We start from the raw sequence: 19,223 nt of genomic DNA, 5'->3' as shown, positions 1-19,223 counted from the left end.
TAACTGTGTGAACTTAAATTATTTAACCTCTCTAAATCGGTCCCTCATCTGTGTGTGTGGGGGGGTGGGGGGGTGGATAATACTAGAACCTTCCTTATAACAATGTGAGATTTAAGAGACACTGCCAATGAAGAATTTAACACAGTGCCTGGCATACGACATATGCTCACTATACACTAGCTATTAGGATTATTATAATGACTGGGGCTTGTATCTACCTCTAACTTGGCTATGCCTATACTAATGCCTCCCATTCCAAGGCTAACTTTCTAAAATCTGGGCAGATAGCTCAGTTCACAAACAGAGAAATTAAGCTTCTTTGGGACTGTTCAATTCTGGCAAATAATTCTAGATATTGCACTAGAATGTGAGTTTGACTCAGCCTTCTCTGGAAAAACTCTTTATTAGTTTCACAGTCAATTTAATTACTTCAAACACTTCAGACATTTGGCCTGAGAACATGGGAAGTGGAATTAAGTTTTAATTATAACAACCAATTTTTAAATAATTAAGGAACTGAAAGGGTATTAAGGGTAGCAATTATTATAGGTAATAATGATTCTGAACTGTTCCTAAAACGCAATACTAAAATCTGTTTTCATTCCACAATGAAAATTTAGCTGACTAAAGGGAACTTTTTCAGATGTTATTTACATAAAACAAATTAGAAACATGAGTTCCTAGCCTCATGAAATGCTTCCAACTCTTCCATTCCCCTTAAACAAGCTTTTCTTCTTACTTGGTGAGGTTAGCTTTTCCATGGGTCTCACGAACTTGTGCCAGTAGAAGATCTGGACATAACTTCTTAGCATCATCTGCCCACATGTTTCTAGTGACCCCAAATGCACGAGCTTCGTAACTTACTGCAACGATTCTAAGGTTAGGAAAAAAGGGGAACAGAAAAATATTACATGATCACAAGCAAAAATAATTAAAACTTAACATGATGAATAGGTTATAAACATAATAGTAGAAACTTTCTGGTCACTGATGCTACTATTCAGTCTCAAACACAGCAGTTCAGAACCCTCAAAAACAGGACCTAGCATAGTGCCATGTATTCTTATAGATTAAAACAGTAGTTGAGAGGTACAACAATAACTATGACACATACCCACCACCCTTCCATGATTTGTACTGTACAACTGCACAAGGTTTATTCCTCAAATGAGGATTTTGCCGCTGTTCCACTTGAACAAAAAAACAGTCCATGTCCACTAGAGTAACTACCCGGTCTTGTCCATTAGCCATTTTTCTGTAAGACAATATTTTATGGACAGTTAGAAAGGATATTGAATAAAAAGTACCAAAGAAAATTATATTTCCATTCTTCCATTGTTGAATTACCATAAGCATGGGAACATGGAAATGAACAATAATGAAACAGGCATTTTCATATACTGCTGGCAGGAAAATAATAAACTGATACAACTTTAGAAAGGTAATAAATATTGAAAGCTTTAAAGAATACCCATCCCCCCAAAGAACTGAACACTTCACAAAAGAAGATATACAAATAGTCAACAGGCACATGAAAATGGCTCAACATCATTAGTCATAGGGAAATGCAAATTAAAACCACAATGCACGTCAATGGAGGGATAAAGTCAACAGTTAATCTAGTTGACAGACAAATCTCAAATATAAGTTCAGGGAAAAGAGAAGCAGAAAATGATATATAATATCAAAGCATTCATGTGAATTTTAAAAACTTTTTATTTTGAAATACTTTTACACTTACAGAAAAGTTGCAAATATAGTAGGGTTCTCCTATACCCAGTTTCCCCTAATGCTAACATTTTATACAGCACAATTATCAAAACTAAAGAATGAACATTAGTATAATATTCACACTACAAACTTTACTTGAATTTTACCAGTTATTCCACTAATGTTCATTTTTGGTTCCAGAATCCAGCTTAGGATCCAGTCTTAGTCATCACGTCTCCTTAGTCTTCTCCAATCTGTGACACTTCATGTTTTTCATGACCTTGACACTTCTGAAGGGAACTACTCAAGTTGCTTTGAGAATGTCTCTCAGTTTAGGTTTGTCTGACGTGTTCTCTTGATGAGACTGAGGTTATGCATTTTTAGCAAGAATATTATGGAAGGGTTCTGCTTTTCTCAGTGTATCATGTTGGGAGGTTCATGATGTCGCTGTGTGTTAATACTGGTGATGTTAAGCATATCATTTAGTTGAGATAGTGTTTGCTAGGTTTCTCACTGTAAAGCTACTATTTTTTCCTTTCTTAGGAGAGATACTTTGAGACTATGCAAATACCCTGTTTCTCCTCAAACTTTCAACCACTAAGCACCCATCAGTGGATCTGGCCTGTCACAATTACTTTGCGATGTTCTAAAGGTGATTTTCTACCCATTCATGTAAATTTTTGAAGACAAAAAGAAAACAATACTACATACTATTTGTAGACAGACATATATAAAGGTATGGATGCTAGACTGAAAGAACAAACCTTATACACAGTGAATACGGACTAACGTTTTCATTTAACATTGTTAGAAACCTAAAAGAAGGATTCAGTAAACTAAAGCAGTGGTTCTGCAAACTTTGCTACAGATTAGAATCACCTAGGAACATTTATTACTATTGATTTCTGGCTTCTACCACCAGACATGTAACTTAATTGGTATGGGTGTGACCTGGCCATCATGATTTTTAAAAGCTCTCTCTAATAAGCTCTCTCTCTCTCATGATTTTTAAAAGCAGAGATTGAAAACCACTGACTTAAGGTAAATAAGATATTTGTGGAAACACAGTAATTCATGATTTAAATATGAGAGAACACAGGTTATACAGTTGAGTAAGCACTCAACTGTATTCTTTTTTTAAAAAAGTGTCAAAAATTAACATTCACCTTGAAAAAAGTGTCATGCAACTACAAAGCTGGAAGATTAGGGGAAAGAAAATGATGAATTCAAAAAATCAGAGTATTCAAGGCATTAATTCCTTACAAATTCCACTCACCTAAAACAGGCAGAACGTAAACTTTAAACATTTATAAGTTAAAACCATAACATGTCAGAAATCACTTTACCTTGAAGTGGCTTTTGTACAGTCCTGGAACAGATAACGCCAGATTAAAAACAGTAAATGCATTGTCACACACACACACCCAGGTAAGTACCATATTAGATACAAACACTAGAAGTGGAGTATGAACAGGGAGCAGTGATTTAAGTACAGCAAACATTTCCTAAATATACAAAACCAAAACGGATATTCAGATTTTAACTGTTTTAGTTTTCAGTTTATGTATTTTGCTGGAGAAAGCAAGGGTTTTTTAAAGATGAAAAATGAAACATACTCTCTGCCAAAACCCTCCTTTGGGAATAAGGATTACACTATTCTGAAGTCATATAAATATTACATATATATATGATATACATATATATATTTCATGTATATGATATATATAGCACTTCAAATGATCAAAACTGTACAAACCTTCGGTATTTGCAATTATTCATCATTAACGATCTCGATTTACCCCAATTTTTACAAAACAAGTTTGGTGCCAATCAGGTGATAACACACCCCAGGAAAATACGTACAGGTGAAGAGGGAGGTTTAAGAGCTACCATTTTTTTTCCACAAGAAAAATCCTCTTAAGAGGCAATACCAGGGCCTTTTCTCTCTGTGAGCAAGTATTTCTATTTCATGTGATTTTGGCCCAATGTTGTCCCCAGTCACTGCTATATTATACAACCAATAGCCAAGGCAACATGAAAAGTCTAAAAACAGAGATACCGAACGGTTCTAAATTCTCTTACCAATGTGACAACACTTGGCAAAACCGCCACCAGCGGACGCCACCGATGCTGGGCTCGGTGTCCACTGGAAGGACGATGAAGTGGTCTTGAATATCCGTCCCCTTTCCGGGAACGGATCAGTCGGTTTCGAGAGAGATTTATTCCCGGCAACGAAGGAGAAAAGGACCTAGGCGCGCAGACGATCCTCGCCCTGGCAGCAGCCGGCACAGCCAGGCAGGTCCAGCCTTAGCCACCGAGATCTGCGCACAGCCTTCCCGACAATTATACGGCGCGCGCGCCGCCGAGGGCCGTTGACGCGCCTGCGCACCGCGGCCCCTAAGTCTCTCGCTCCGCCCACCAAGGAGCAACCTTCAAAAGGAAGTCGCCACTTCCGCGGGCGCATGCGTACTGGACGGTCGGGCGCGTGCGCAGCGCTGGCTTTTTCCCGGCTGGGTCTTCTGCGGCTAACGCTCCTCCTCCCGCTCCCCACCGTCCTCCTTCAGCCCGCCGCGGCCGGGTACCAGCGTGTGGTCCCGCCAACGGAGCGGTCCGTGCCTAGTGCTTCCGGGACGTCCGTGGTGCGCGCTTGCGGCGCGTGGCACTAGTCATGTCGATGGATCAAGTGAACGCGCTGTGCGAGCAGCTGGTGAAAGCGGTGACGATCATGATGGACCCCAGCTCCACCCAGCGCTACCGGCTAGAAGCCCTCAAGGTAGCTGGAGTCTGTCGCCCCGGGCCTGCTCCGAGACCCTCCCCCAGCCCCAGCCGTACCGGCGCAGCCCACGATCCTGGCCGTCTCCCGCCCACGCGGCCCCTGGACCTCGGTCCCCAACCCCTGGGGGCCCTCCCCTCGCCGCTTTCCGCGCCTCTTACCACTCCCCGTCTTCTGTGCTCGCCGCGCCTGCCCTTCTCCCGGGACGCTCTCGTCCCTAGCTCTCTGTGGACGTCTCATCGCACCACCACTTCCCACTGCCCTCTCCTCCCCCCTCGCCACTTCTGTTTACTCTTCTCCGTACCACGACCCCCTCCGCAGCCGGCTGCACCCACTCTATTCCCTCAAACCCCACATCCCTGCATCCCCTCGCCTTCCCGTGGCGCACGTGTCCAACCCGTCCCCGACACCGGCCACATTCTTTATAGTCTCCGCTGCACTAAACGTTTCCTTGCTGACCCACTCCTGACCCGCCCTAACCGAGCTCCAGCCCCTCTAGTGCCCCTTTACTTAACACCCTTACACCTCTCCATAACCCACTTCTGTGTCTTGGGTATTTCTGGCCTAATTCTCACCCCACCCCCCCATGTTTTTTATTGTGTGATATTCTTAGGCTGTTTTGCGCAAAGATGAACTTCTACCACTTACTTTGCATTTTAACAAGGGTCTTTTGGTTTCCTGAAAGTAGTTTTCTTGACTGTCGGATGCTCTGCTACCGGGACTGACTCTTGTGGTGTAATTTGGGAATGCTAATACAAAACCAATGGGGATGCTAATACAATTCGAGTTTATTCCCCCATCAAACAATGTATGTGGGCTGTGAGAAATGACCTCTAGGAAGAAATATTCGTGCCGTGCGTATTTTAAGAGATGTAACTTCATAAAGTAGACTGAGCATCACTTGGAGAAAACTTTACAATATATAGATGTATGCCACAGGATTTGGAATCAGAAATATTTGGGTTCTGTTAGTTTGTCTTTTACTATGAAATATTAAAGATAGACACAAAAGTAGAATGCTGCAATGGTCTTGTGTATACCCATCACCTAAACTCAGCAGCTGTAAAGATTTTACCACATTTGCTTTATCCCTCCCCCCACCAAAGGTTTTTAAAGCAAATCCTAGAAATTGTCATTTTACCTGTATACTTCAGGGGTGTATCTCTAACAATTTTTTTTTTTAATTAATTAATTTATTTATTTATGGCTGTGTTGGGTCTTCGTTTCTGTGCGAGGGCTTTCTCTAGTTGTGGCAAGCAGGGGCCACTCTTCATCACGGTGCGCGGGCCTCTCACTATCGCGGCCTCTCTTGTTGCGGAGCACAGGCTCCAGACGCGCAGGCTCAGCAGTTGCGGCCCACGGGCCCAGCTGCTCCGCGGCATGTGGGGTCCTCCCAGACCAGGGCTCGAACTCGTGTCCCCTGCATTGGCAGGCAGACTCTCAACCACTGCGCCACCAGGGAAGCCCTCTAACAATTTTTTACTCATTTATGTCAAATTTATTTTTTCTAACACTAATTGGCCATTGCATGGGAAATCTGGAACTATCAAAGTGAAAGGAATGTTTATCAGTTCTTTATTCATATAATATTGATCTAGATTTTGCAGCTTAAAAATATAGCTCAGGTTGGAGTTGAAGATGAAGTGTTTTTTTTTTAGTCTTTACACTTTCTTGGCTCCTAAGGGAAACACTAACTTTTCTTCTTTTCAGTTTTGTGAGGAGTTTAAAGAAAAGTGCCCTATATGTGTCCCCTGTGGCTTGCGGTTGGCTGAGAAAACACAAATTGCCATTGTCAGACATTTTGGCCTTCAGATCCTGGAACACGTTGTCAAGTAAGGAGCTTTTGGACCTTACCACTCAAGTGTGTGAGAGAGCAAATCTGTATTTCTTGTATAACTCATAGAGGTAATGTTTAGGTGAGTAGAAAAGAGCAATCCCCAGGGAGAAAGGAATGATTCCTGAGAGGTTATCACAACCTCACGGGAGCTCTCATTCGGAACTTAACCTTTCTCAAATTTCTTCATCTGTGTAAAGTGCATGGTACATACTAAGCATTCTGCAAGTATTAGCTCATAGTCATTTAGCTAGCATTTATTGAGCTCCTAATATATGCCAGCAGACCTCAGAGTTTTTTTAGAATAATGCAGTGTATAGGTAAATGAATCTCTGATTAGGCAACATGTCTTTAATTTCTTTTCTCTTCTTCTTTTCTTTTTTAAGTTTGAGTGTGAATGGCAAATTCTAAGCAAGATTATATGAGAATAACTGAAAACCCTTCCTAACTGGAGTCTCCTACTCCCAGTGCCTATCAGAAGAATCAGCTTTTAACATTTAGCGACAGTTTTTCTGGAATTGTGCTATTCCCTAAGCCAGTTCAGAAAAGAAGTTAGTATTTTCAAATTCTATTTTCTGAAAATCAGCTACATTGTTGCAGTTGTCCCAGGTATATATTTGCTTTTGGTCTGTCAATAAAATCAAGGGGAAAAGCTCATCTGTGCACAGATCCTGTGTTGATTCTAATTAATGGACTGCTGCCTATATAAAACTCTTTTTTTCTGTTAGCATTTTGGTTAAATGTGGACTGTTTCTGTCCATTCTTTGAAGGATACCAAAATCCAAAGTATAGTTTCTTAATGAAATCACCAGCATAATTTTAACACAGGAATCAAAGCTAATCTCATCTGAAGGGAAGACTTCTAATTTGGTTCTGTTGACTTTATGCATTTTGGTGGCCAGGTTTCGGTGGAACAGCATGTCTCGATTGGAGAAGGTCTATCTGAAGAACAGTGTCATGGAGCTGATTGCAAATGTAAGGAATGGTTGGTTGGAAGACTTGTGTTTCCGAGGTGGTTTAGACAAAGTGTGACTTTTCCAATGTAGCATTTGTGTGAAAATTCACTGCTTCTGCATAGGTCAAACAGCATGCTTTATATAATATTAAATGTTACCTTCAAGTTAAAAAGAACCACCATCACTAGAAATCACAGTTCATCACGTTTCTCTTACTGGATTTAATTAATCCCGTATGTGTTGACTTCTGTTTTTAAAATTATGAAGACAGGGCAGAGAGATTAAACATTTTCAGCAAATGAGTAAGAGTCTTAGATTAATCAATTCTAAATTAGATTACACTTTGCTATTTGTTTCCTTTTATTCTAAAGTGAATTACTTTATGATATTAGCAATAAAAAATATGCTGAATGAGTTTGTTTCAGGTGTTAGAATATGACTTTGAACATGTTTAGAATCCATAGCCTTTTATGTTCTGTTTCACAAAGGGCACGAGCAGGGGAATTCACACCCCTTTACGTCCCCAAAGTCTAGTGTCGTTAATAGGAAAAAAAAAAATTCCCTTCAAGATTATTAACTTAGCTAGCTAAGGATTTGTATTTTATTAATTCTGGGGAAACTTGATAGAAGTCATAATTCATTAGTCTTGATATCAAACTTCAGAAGAGAGTCCCAGTAATGGTCTTTCTGTATCTTCTAATACTAGAACTATTGGTAAAATATTCAGTTGCTCCTTATTGTCCCACTTTATCAGCCTCTCAATGTGTTCCTTATTTCCATACTTTTCCACCCTGGCCCTCTTACAAAATGAAAACAATCGATATGAGAGTCTCTTCAGTTTGTAAAGGAGAAGAGCAGTTATGTCTTCCTTGCTCCATGAGACAGCCATTTTATTAGCCGATGCAACCCTCTGTTAAGCTTTAAGTGGGAAGGGTGATTAGTGAGAATTCAGGACAGGTGACTCAGATATGGAGAACAGGTTTGTTTATTCTGTTTAGTTTAAAAGTAGGCCTGCTCATGAGTTTCGTACACTTTTACAGCCCAATTTTTTCCCTTGAATTCAGTCTTGCAGACCTCTTAATATCTCTTATGCTTTTTCAGGGAACACTGAACATTTTGGAAGAGGAGAACCACATTAAAGATGTTCTGTCTCGAATTGTAGTAGAAATGATCAAGCGGGAGTGGCCACAGCACTGGCCTGACATGCTAATAGAATTGGACACTCTTTCCAAACAAGGGGTATGTAGTACAGCTGTATCAATTCAGGTTTTTGTTTTTGTTTGCTCTTCAGGGTTTTTTTGGTTGGTTTGTTTGTCTTGTCAGCAGAAAAGAGCCTTTGGTCATATTTATAATGAAAAACATATTTTGGTTTCATTTAACTACCTTCTCTCTATTGGTATAGGAAACACAGACAGAATTAGTGATGTTCATCCTTTTGCGACTGGCAGAGGACGTAGTGACCTTTCAGACGCTACCCCCTCAAAGACGAAGGGATATCCAGCAAACATTAACCCAGAACATGGAAAGAATCTTCACTTTTCTACTTAACACACTTCAAGAAAATGTGAACAAGTACCAACAAGTGGTAAGGGATAAATACCACCTCCCTGAAGTTCTTTCTTCTAACATGAGTGGGTTTGTTTGTTTTTTAAAGTTAATCCTTTAGCAAGAAACTAGGGTGTTCAGTTTAGTAAACGGAATGGCTATTTTATAAGCAAAAAAGAAACAAAGATGACAGGAAAAACTGGAATTAATTTTCTAAGAAGCTCAATTCAATGAGTTTCCATACCTACCAGAAAAAAATAATTCCTTTTATAGTAAGAAAATTCCTAAGAAAATAGTATGAAAATGAAGGTTAATTTCCTTTTTTGTTTGTTTAATTTATTTTTAAAATTTTGGCCATGCCGCACAGCTTGTGGGATCTCAGTTCCCTGACCAAGGATTGAACCCGGGTCACGGCAGTGAAAGCACCGAATCCTAACCACTAGACCACCAAGGAACTCCCTGAAGGTTAATTCTTAATATTTGAAAACCCAGATTCCTGATAGGTCAGGATAGTATCCCTGTTAAATTTCGATGTCCCATTTAGTCTTGGTCCCTTTTGCAGTGGAAACTGTGCCAAGTTTTATTAATCTTGATTACATGATTCCTGGTATTTCTTCCTGATGAGGTTTTTCTTCTGCAGAAAAAGGCAAACCAGATACTGTCTTTCCAATCATTGTCATCTTTAGCAGAGAGCCTTTAGAAGAAGGCCGTGTGAAAGTTAATCTAGTACCGTGGTTCTCAAAAGGAGGGGTGATTTTGCCCCCCAGGTTGTCACAACTAGGGGTTGCTACTGGCCTCTAATGGGTAGAAGCCAGGCACGATGCTAAACATTCTATAATGCCCAGAACAGTCTTCCAAAATAATTTTCTGACCCAAAATGTCAATAGTATTGAGGTTTCAGAACCCTAATCTAGAATCCTCATACATGCTTATTTCACACAAAAAAAATCATTAAAATTTGGGTTGCCAGGGGTTTTCTACCTCTGACATCTTCCTTAAGTCTATTTTCAGGGAAGCACTAGATACTAACACAAATGATGACAAGGTACTATTGGTGTCAGGGTAGGGAGAAACTCACAATGAATACCTAATATATGCCATATACTTTTTCTTGCTTTACATGTTATTTAATCCTCAAAACAACCCTAAGAGTCAGAAAGTATTGTCTCCATATTATGGATGAGGAAACTGAATTTCAGAGAATAATTATTGAAGATCCCCTAATAAATGATTATAGTGGAATTCACGCCCCATTCTTTTTACCAGAATGGACTCTTTCCCCCAAAATATCTCCCTGAGATTTTACAAAAGAAAATATCAAAGTATTTGCGTTTAAAAACCTATGTGTATTGAGTGTGAAAGAGGTTGTTTTCTTTTGGTTTGTTTTTTTATTTATTTATTTATTTTTGGCCACGTTGGGTCTTCGTTGCTGCACGGGCTTTCTCTAGTTGCGGCGAGTGGGGGCTACTCTTTGTTGCGGTGCACGGGCTTTTCATTGCAGTGGCTTCTCTTGTTGCAAAGCACGGGCTCTAGGCGTGCGGACCTCAGTAGTTGTGGCTTGCAGGCTCTAGAGCGCAGGCTCAGTAGTTGTGGCGCATGGGCTTAGTTGCTCCGCGGCATGTGGGATCTTCCTGGGCCAGGGCTCGAACCCATGTCCCCTGCACTAGCAGGCAGATTCTTAACCACTGTGCCACCAGGGAAGTCCAAAGAGGTATTCTTTTCATTTTCCCCTAGGAGATTTAATCCCTAAGAGACGTGAACAAATTATGAATGCTTCAGTGCCCTAGAAATCTAGCCAACATGCCAGAGCAGGGCCGATTGATGATGGTCTGACACAAATTAGAAGTACATCCACTGGTGTTTTTCTTTAGCCTTGGTGTCCATTATCTCCATCTGTTAAACCAGGCTACCAGGACCAGAGCGCACCAAGGGACATCTCTTGTACCTGAAACTTCTCAGTTTCCTCATAGTTCCTTCTCTGCTTCCATCCCTTCACCTTCCCACCTAGGGAGTAGGCTGAATGGTAAACAAGGATGGGATGAGTAGGCTTACTCTCCCTGTCCCATCACCTGGCTCCTGTACTGGTCCCAGGGGGCAGGAGGATAGGATCCGAATGGGAATGCAGGATTTGTTGGAGGAGATGGTGAAGGCTGGACTTGGCTGTTGTTGCCTGGATCCCTTTCCTTCTTGGGCAGCATCAGTAGATGCTGGTGAGAGGGTTCTACTCATCTCTGCCCCATTAACACCGCTCTTTGACCACTGATGGTGAGGGCTTAATACTTGTTCTTTGTTAGAAAAATTACTTTTTGAAAGTTGAGAAAAGGAATTGTAAAACAAATCCTTTATGATGCTAATGGTGGTAAGTTTTCAAGTACTTCAGGAGTTGTTATTCCTGCTTGTAAAATTATAAATTGTATAATTTACTGAACAGACATTATTTTGGTCTATTTAGCATTTAATATTTTTGTGTTTGTGGTTTTCCTACAGTTATGTCCCTACATACACGGTCATAAATGGTACTCATTTTAATTTTGTTTCTTGCTTTTTTCCGTTAACATTACATCATTTCAGTATACCTTTGCCAGTTATAATTTGTCTCTATTTTAATGTAGAAAAAATGCTAATACTTTGATTTAAACTATATTTCTTTCATCACTAGCAATGTCGAGCCTGCTTCATTGTTCATCTGTTAGTTGTATTTCTTTGTAAACTGTGTGTGTTGAAACTGTCTTTGTGGATCTTAATGTTCTAGTAAATTTTGTCATATTGCTGAAACTAAAATAACCCGTCCTCCTTTGGGAGAATATCAGTTTTGTGTTCTTAGTAAAGTTGTCTTCTTTTCCAAGATTAAAAGTTGAGTATTTGAAAATCATTGTTCAAGGGCCTAGATTATGGGGCTGGAAAGTTATTACATAGCCTTTTGCTCTTTAAAAACATTTAGATCCTTATACTTCTTTTCTTTCAGAAGACAGATAATTCTCAGGAGTCAAAGGTAAGAGCTCTTGGTGGAGTTGGAAGGAGGCTTCTTTGAGGCTTTCAGGTACAGGGATGCATATACCTAGTGGAGGGTGACCTTGGCCTTGGTTTTTTTTTTTTTTGTTTTGCTTTTGTTTTTGGCCGTGCCATGCGGCTTGTAGGAGCTTTAGTTCCCCGACCAGGGATCAGACCCATGCTGTCAGCAGTGAAAGCAAGAAGTCCTATCACTGGACCACCAGGGAATTCCCTCAGCCTTGGTTTATTTGATCACTGAGCTATGGTGGAAGGGAGTTAAAATGATAATATCTGAGATTTTTTGAAGGATGTAAGATGGCCACATATGCCAATATAGTCTTACTGATGGGCATCAAGAATGCCATCATTTGATACGTGATTGTGTATCAGAAGAAAACCTTTGAGTTGCCTATCAGTAACAGTTGCATGAGTACATTTTTTTGTTTGTTTTTCTTTTTAGAATTAGAAAGTAGAAGGAGCTCGGGTATAATCACAGCTTTCTTGTCTGTTAGTGAGGACTTAATGGCTAAAAGTTACTTCTTTTCATGCAGGCCCAAGCAAACTGTCGAGTAGGAATTGCAGCACTGAATACTCTAGCGGGCTACATTGACTGGGTGTCCATGAGTCACATTACTGCTGAAAACTGTAAACTCCTGGAGATGCTGTGCCTGCTTCTGAACGAACAGGAACTTCAGCTGGGAGCAGCTGAGTGTCTTCTCATTGCAGTCAGCAGGAAAGTAAGTTACCACTTCAAACTGACTTTGACAGTCTCTGAGTGATGCATATGTGTGTTTAATTCCATGTTGTGGTGAAAGACATTTAAAGGTTTGGGTTTCTTTTGTTTGTTTTTTTGTTTTACTTGACACCAACTTAATTACCTGCCTCCAACCTTTTGGACAACAGTTTGCCGATATCCTAGGAATCCATTGTCAGGATATATAGAGATTTGTAGGGCTACTTGGTTCTTGAAAGAGCTGTGAATCTTGGTACTTCATGCTTAAGAAACTATATAAGCGTAATGTTAAAGTTTAAAACTCACATAGTGTTACGTCAAAGAATTGTAGAAGGTTACTATACTGGCTTTATAGCTGTCTTGGCTAACAAATGGGATTGTGACTCTTTTCTCCATGTGAATGTTATTTTCAGATGTAATTTATTTTGCTTTCATATCATCATTATTGTCCAACACATTTTAAAATATAAGTCTTACCCAGATTTGGATTTAAAGAGTTGAGTTTTTTTCAGTGTTCAGTTAGCCCCAGGGCTATGTGAGAAATTAGGAAGACAGTAAGTATATTTGATTATATAGGTATAGAAGTTGTTAGTACTTGGAGGTTTTTAATAACATAGTTTGTATTACCTGTGTTTCCCTAAAATCGGGTCTAGGGCAAGTTGGAAGACCGGAAGCCCTTGATGGTCTTATTTGGAGATGTTGCCATGCATTATATACTCTCCGCTGCGCAGTGAGTATCTTCTTTTCTATGTGTTTTCTAATTTCTTTGTCATTTTTGTATCTCATTTGGATGTATCTGAAGTTCCTATCTGACTCTTGGCAGTCAGTTGACTGTGTTTTTAATAGGAAAATCAGGCACTCTTAAAGGGACTGTTTCACCTTTTTGAAGATCTTATGCTGTAAATAAGTTGTGGCTGTTGACTCAGCATCCACTCACAGTCACAGTTTTCCACATTCTCCCCAGACAGCTCATCTCCTTGGTTCTCTTTGTCTGCTTTTGATGATCCCTAAGCCTCCTAGTAGCCTTGGTGACTAGGCCAGAGAATGCTCTGATCTGATCAGAGTCTGTCCCACGGCCTTCCTTGATTGCAGAACTTGAGACACTCCTCCCTCTCTCCTTGTCAAAGTAATCAATGCTTGAAGTGCTGAGGCTCTAGGAAGCAGCAGGAACAATGTGGTCAGTGTGAAATATGTGTATAAATCCTGTAAAAACATTCTATGTCCTGAAATAGTGGCTTCTGCTTATTTTCTTCTAATCGCTCTGAAAAATGTTAAAGCATTTTCTGTTATGTTTTTCTTACCAGGGAGTCAGGTAGAACTGTGTATTACAGTAGTTGAAACTGTCACAGCACCCATTTTTCTTCAATACTCTTTCTTCACTTTTGGTGCCAGGGACAAATGAAAAGATGTGAGACGCAGATATATTACTTAAAATTTCTTACTGTCCATTCTAACATAGCTTTTATGATGGCTCTTTCCTATGGATACTACAGGTCTGTTTTTAAGGAGTCCTGTTAATTAAACTAATAACATGTCTTTTGGGTGGCCACTGTAGTTACTGTTTCCAGGGCCCATTTCTTAGTTCCCTAGAGACTATGACATTCACACTGAGGTGTCCCATCTCCATTTGTGCTACTGGTACTGGTTAGTAAAGCTATGATTCAAACTCAGACTTCAGAGCCTGTACTAGAAACCATGATGCCACGCTGTCCTTCAACATCACTAGAGCCTAGGTCTTTCTTACCCTGAGGCCCATGCTTTTTACGTTACACTGTACTGCCTCCAGAACACGCTAATATGGCTGCTGTCCACACCAGTCCTTATTAATTCTTGTTAGTGTGAATCGTCCTACATCCTTGTAGGTCAGGTCTTGCCACCAAATAATTTTTTTTTTTTTAATTTAAAGGGGTATTTGCATTCTAAAATAGCACATAAGTGATTACTGATCTGAACTAAATGACTTGGAGAAATGAGATACCAAGTTATGTTTTTAATACCGTCTTTAAAAAAAGATTTTGTTTTTTTAGAGCAGATTAACGTTCACAGCAAAATTCAGGGGAAGGTACAGAGATTTCCCATATATTCCCTGCCCCCACACATGCATAGCCTCCCCCATTATAGCCATCCCCTATCAGAGTGGTACATTTGTTAGAGCTGTTGAACTTACATTGACACATCATAATCATCCAAAGCCATAGTTTACCTTAGGGTTCACCTTGGTGTTATACATTTTATGGGTACGTTCTCTGAGTTTCAACAAACGTGTAATAACATGTATTCATCATAATAGTATCTTACAGGTTTTTTTTCACTGCCCTGAAAATCCTCTGTGCTCTGCCTATTTATCCCTCCTCTCCCACCCAAACTCCTGGCAACCACTGATCTTTTTACTTTCTCCATAGTTTTGCCTTTTCCAGAATGTTGTATAGTTGTAATCATATAGTATGTAACCTTTTCAGATTGTTTCCTTTCACTTAGTATCATGCATTTATAGTTCCTACACGTCTTTTCATGGCTTGGTTAGCGCATTCCTTTTTACCACTGAATAATATTCTGTTGTCTGGATGTACCAAAGTTTATTTATCCATTCACTTACTGAAGGACATCTTGGTTGCTTCCAGATTCTTGCAATTATGAATAAAGCTGCTATAAACATCCTTTTTGTATGTTCAGCTCCTTTGGGTAATTACCAAGGAGTGTGATTACTAAATCATATGGTAAGAGTATGTTTAGTTTTGTAAGAAACTGTCAAACTGTCTTCCAAAGGGGCTGTACCATTTTGCATTCCCACCAACAATGTATGAGAGTTCCTGTTGCTCCACATCCTCACCAGCATTTGGTGTTGTCAGTGTTCTGGATTTTGGCTATTCTAATAGGTGTATAGTGCTATCTCGTTTTAATTTGCAATTCCCTGATGACATTTGATGTGGAGCTTCTTTTCATATGTTTATTTCCCATCTGTATATCTTCTTTAGTGAGGTGTCTATTAAGGTCTTTGGCCCATTTTTTAATCAGATTTTTTTCTTATTGAGTTTTAAGAGGTTTTGTATATTTTGGATAAGTCTTTTATCAGATGTGTCTTTTGCAAATATTTTCTCCTAGTCTGTCACTTGTCTTTTCATTCTCTTCATTATAGTCCTTTTGATTTTGTCAGTGGTATAAGGAATTACTGCATGCTTCCCTAGAGATCTAAGTCCTTCCTCAGTATCAACCAATGTCTTTTTGTGCAGTTTTTATGCATATAAGTATATGTATTGCTTTGTGGAGTCATGCTCAGAGTTTACAATATTATCCCAAAGTACTCAAGGACCGCATTACCCAAAATTAGAGTGTCTGTTGAAGGATGAGATGGCATTGACCCCTATTCCTCATCGATCTTTCAGTGTTTGGTTGGAGGTTTTGGGCTTAGTTTTGTTTTTTGATTTTTTTTTTTTAACTTTAATAATCAACTGAAATTTGAATGTTGGAGCACAGACCACATACAGCTCCATTCCATGGGACTGTCTTTGGTGCTCTTGATGTGCTGCTAATCACACTGTTTTCTCCTCTTCAGGACTGCTGACGGAGGAGGCTTGGTAGAAAAACACTATGTCTTCCTGAAGAGACTCTGTCAGGTGTTGTGTGCTCTGGGCAATCAGCTGTGTGCATTGCTGGTGAGCACTTTCTGGAGAGTTTCAGGGCCATTTGAGGAGAGGATTTAGAAAGTTATATTTGTGTAAGGGGTGACACATGCCATTGATTTAAGCCTGAGGGGGGCATTTCCCTACAGATTATTTCTTATAATTCTATAGATTAAATTATTTTAATTGAGTTTGAATGATATAGTTTTTTTTAACAAGTCAGTTATTAATGTCAATAGTAAACATTCACATCTGTTATTCCATAAAGTCAATGTTGCTGCTCCTGTTCATTTTGGTACTTGTAAAACTTCAGTCTGCCGAGTGCATTACCCTTTAAAGTCCTATTAGGTCATGAAACATTACGGATTTGAATAAAGAACCCTTTTCCCAAATCTAAAGAATGTATTATTAGATCATAAAAGAAAACTTTAGTCTGATTGACCTGGAATTAATTGTCTTTAGGGAAATATTTAATACTCAGTCTTACGTGTTAAAAGATAGGATATTGGTACAGACATTTTGCGCTTGATGTTATGCCTTTTTGTGGTGGCTTGAATGGCTAGAGAGGATGGAACTTCAGACATAAGATGTGTTCCGTCAAGTGGTTATTTAATAGGTTAGGTCACAGAGATGTGACTAGACTAGATCTGAAGAAATTACGGATTTCTGAAATGAATACTCTTGTTTTACTATTTGACCACAGAATAGGTTTTAATGATGATGATTAAGGAGGTAAAGCAGCTTTCCTGTGTTTTAGCCCTTGAAATGATGCCTTCCTTAGGCCACAAGGAAGTATAAAGTCCTTTGAAACCTGAAATTTTTGAGGGTATAAGTTGTCTGTATTTGTTACTCCACTCTCTACCCTGACCTCCCCATCAACATCGTTAATGTAGTGGTCTTTTTGTCCTACAGGGTGTGGATTCTGATGTAGAAACACCAGCAAACTTTGGAAAATACCTGGAATCTTTTCTGGCTTTCACAACTCATCCAAGTCAGGTAAACTTTATGGAGGTGACTTCTCAAAATTTTAGTTAAGTAAATTAAAATCAAGCGCTATGGCCGGAAGTAATTAGCAGCTGAAGTATAAAATGTGACTCTTAAGATCCTAGGGAATAACTGTAGTAGCATTTCATTAAGAAAATTGCTGAGTCTTCTTCCTGAGCTAAGCATTGCAGTCTAGGTCAGCAGTTACCCCTCAGGTAGTGTCATTCTGATAAAGCTCAATCAGATATGAGGTATGTCCCAGGTGATTTACCACTAAAGATGTTTTAAATACAAAAGTCTGATTAATTGTATTATTATAAAATTAATTTTATCCAATCCAAGATTTTCCTTGTAATATCATCCTGAGGTTCCTCTGTCCTTTCTTGCATAAAACAGAAAGTGGTAGAATTCAGCTCATACTCCGGGAATTGCACCTGACCCAGTCTGTCTTATTAACATATGGTCCATAGTGAGCAGTCATTACTGCTGTACTACAGTATGGGCAGTTTCAAAGTATTACAGACATTTATTTCCATGGAAAAATATAGTGGATAATTGCTGAGCTAAGTAGTAGTCTTGGTATATAAAACCCAAATCCTTAAACTGAGTTTTTTCTTTTTTCCCTTTAGTTTTTGCGCTCTTCAACTCAGATGACTTGGGGAGCCCTCTTCCGGCATGAGATCCTATCCCGTGACCCTTTGCTATTAGCAATAATACCAAAATATCTTCGTGCTTCTATGACTAACTTGGTCAAGGTATGCAGTGGGAATCTAAAACGTGGAATGTCAGTGAATACACATCATAAGACTTAGATGGCATCATTGACAGCCCTGTCTTGGTCACTGAGATCCTTTCCTTGGGCATATTAGTCTTTTATTCCTCAAGAAGAAATATCTACTCTTTCATATTTTGGAGCACTTATATGCCAAGTATTGGGCTAAGTGCTAGGAAAAAGAAGTGATAGGATGAGAGCAGTGACCATGACCATACAATATGATCATTGCTTTTCAGAGGTTAAAAATAGAAAGGAGGGTGGAGTCAGGGAGATTCCAAGAGGAAGTAATGTCTGACTTTCTGAAGGCCAAGTGAGGGTCAGGAAGGTGAATGAGAAGGGGAGAATGGAAGCAGATTGCTCACTACCTCAACAGAGAGTTGCTTATGAACACTCTGAGATCTGTTCAAGGCTCTTGCAGCTGACAGATGCTTCATCTTGATTTGTAAAATCAGAGAATAGGACCCATTCAAGGGTCCCCTTATTTCCTCAAGGAATTCACCTAGCACGTTGCACACCATCTTCTAGTTCTCTGCCTTCATGGTCTTCAGTACTTTTTGAATGAAACATAAAAAGTTACATGCTTATTTCCAGGGTTCAGCATTTAAGAAGACAAATTGTTTCAATTCTTTTACTTATTGCAGGCTGTCTCAGCACTTTGTTTTGGGACATCTTTATACTCAAAGACCTTAAACTAATTCCAGAATTTAATTTTCCCTGAGGAACCTGGAAGAGGGTATCAAATAAAAAACCTTCTCTTTCTACCACTCCCAGGATTATTCGTGCTGGAAGCAAATTGTAGGCTTAAGGGTAGACCAGAAGCAGTTATTTATCATCATATATCTCATGAAAACCCTCACCCCCTACCCTAATTATGTTTCTCTTTCCAGATGGGCTTTCCTTCTAAAACAGACAGCCCTAGCTGTGAATACTCTCGATTTGATTTTGATAGCGACGAGGACTTCAATGCTTTCTTCAACTGTGAGTGAATTGGCCTGGAATTTCTTCCAGTCTCAGAATGGCATCTAGTGTTATGAGTCATGGTGCATGACCCTTGAGGTTCTGTATTAAAGAGCCCCAAGTCTGGACAGCAGCCTGTTTAATCTCCATTTGCACATTGCAGAGAGTGCTGGGATTGTACTTATTCCACGCATTGTTTTATCTCTTACACACACACCCCCACAAACATATACACGCACACACTGCCTTTGGACATTGATGTTTAGAGATAGTAACTTTAGGTAAGGCACTTTCATTTTTTTTTTATATTTATATATTAGAATTAAATACCATCTTACATTGTGA

At 39.5% G+C, this 19,223-nt stretch overlaps 2 protein-coding genes across 6 annotated transcripts in view; one reads left to right on the top strand and one right to left on the bottom strand.

Annotated features, from left to right (window-relative positions):
• The window catches only part of POLH (DNA polymerase eta), a 30,619-nt gene extending 26,509 nt beyond the window's left edge, over positions 1-4,110 (bottom strand). The window contains exons 1-3 of one of the 2 annotated variants that reach the window (XM_068559305.1): positions 3,793-4,110; positions 1,115-1,255; positions 740-874 (exon numbers count right to left, since the gene is read on the bottom strand). In XM_068559305.1, the coding sequence (XP_068415406.1) occupies positions 740-874; positions 1,115-1,251 (272 nt within the window). In that variant the 5' untranslated portion in view covers positions 1,252-1,255; positions 3,793-4,110. The remainder of the gene's footprint in view (positions 1-739; positions 875-1,114; positions 1,256-3,792) is intronic. The other variant, XM_068559304.1, reaches the window with a different exon arrangement.
• An 82-nt stretch (positions 4,111-4,192) lies between these two features.
• Positions 4,193-19,223, top strand: part of XPO5 (exportin 5) — a 47,668-nt gene continuing 32,637 nt past the window's right edge. The window contains exons 1-12 of one of the 4 annotated variants that reach the window (XR_011075783.1): positions 4,193-4,483; positions 6,194-6,315; positions 7,220-7,292; positions 8,375-8,512; positions 8,676-8,858; positions 11,784-11,810; positions 12,361-12,546; positions 13,196-13,272; positions 16,096-16,195; positions 17,075-17,158; positions 17,776-17,901; positions 18,809-18,899. Coding sequence is in view for 3 of the 4 variants with exons in the window: in XM_068559301.1 (XP_068415402.1) it covers positions 4,379-4,483; positions 6,194-6,315; positions 7,220-7,292; positions 8,375-8,512; positions 8,676-8,858; positions 11,784-11,810; positions 12,361-12,546; positions 13,196-13,272; positions 16,096-16,195; positions 17,075-17,158; positions 17,776-17,901; positions 18,809-18,899 (1,312 nt within the window). In the remaining variant the exon portion in view is untranslated. The remainder of the gene's footprint in view (positions 4,484-6,193; positions 6,316-7,219; positions 7,293-8,374; positions 8,513-8,675; positions 8,859-11,783; positions 11,811-12,360; positions 12,547-13,195; positions 13,273-16,095; positions 16,196-17,074; positions 17,159-17,775; positions 17,902-18,808; positions 18,900-19,223) is intronic. The other 3 variants (XM_068559302.1, XM_068559301.1, XM_068559303.1) reach the window with 3 other exon arrangements.

The sequence above is a fragment of the Eschrichtius robustus genome, chromosome 12, assembly GCF_028021215.1.
Source record: "Eschrichtius robustus isolate mEscRob2 chromosome 12, mEscRob2.pri, whole genome shotgun sequence".
Classification (NCBI taxonomy): Eukaryota; Metazoa; Chordata; class Mammalia; order Artiodactyla; family Eschrichtiidae; genus Eschrichtius; species Eschrichtius robustus.
Note: the sequence above shows the minus strand (reverse complement) of the source record. Positions and strands in the feature narration are given on the sequence as shown.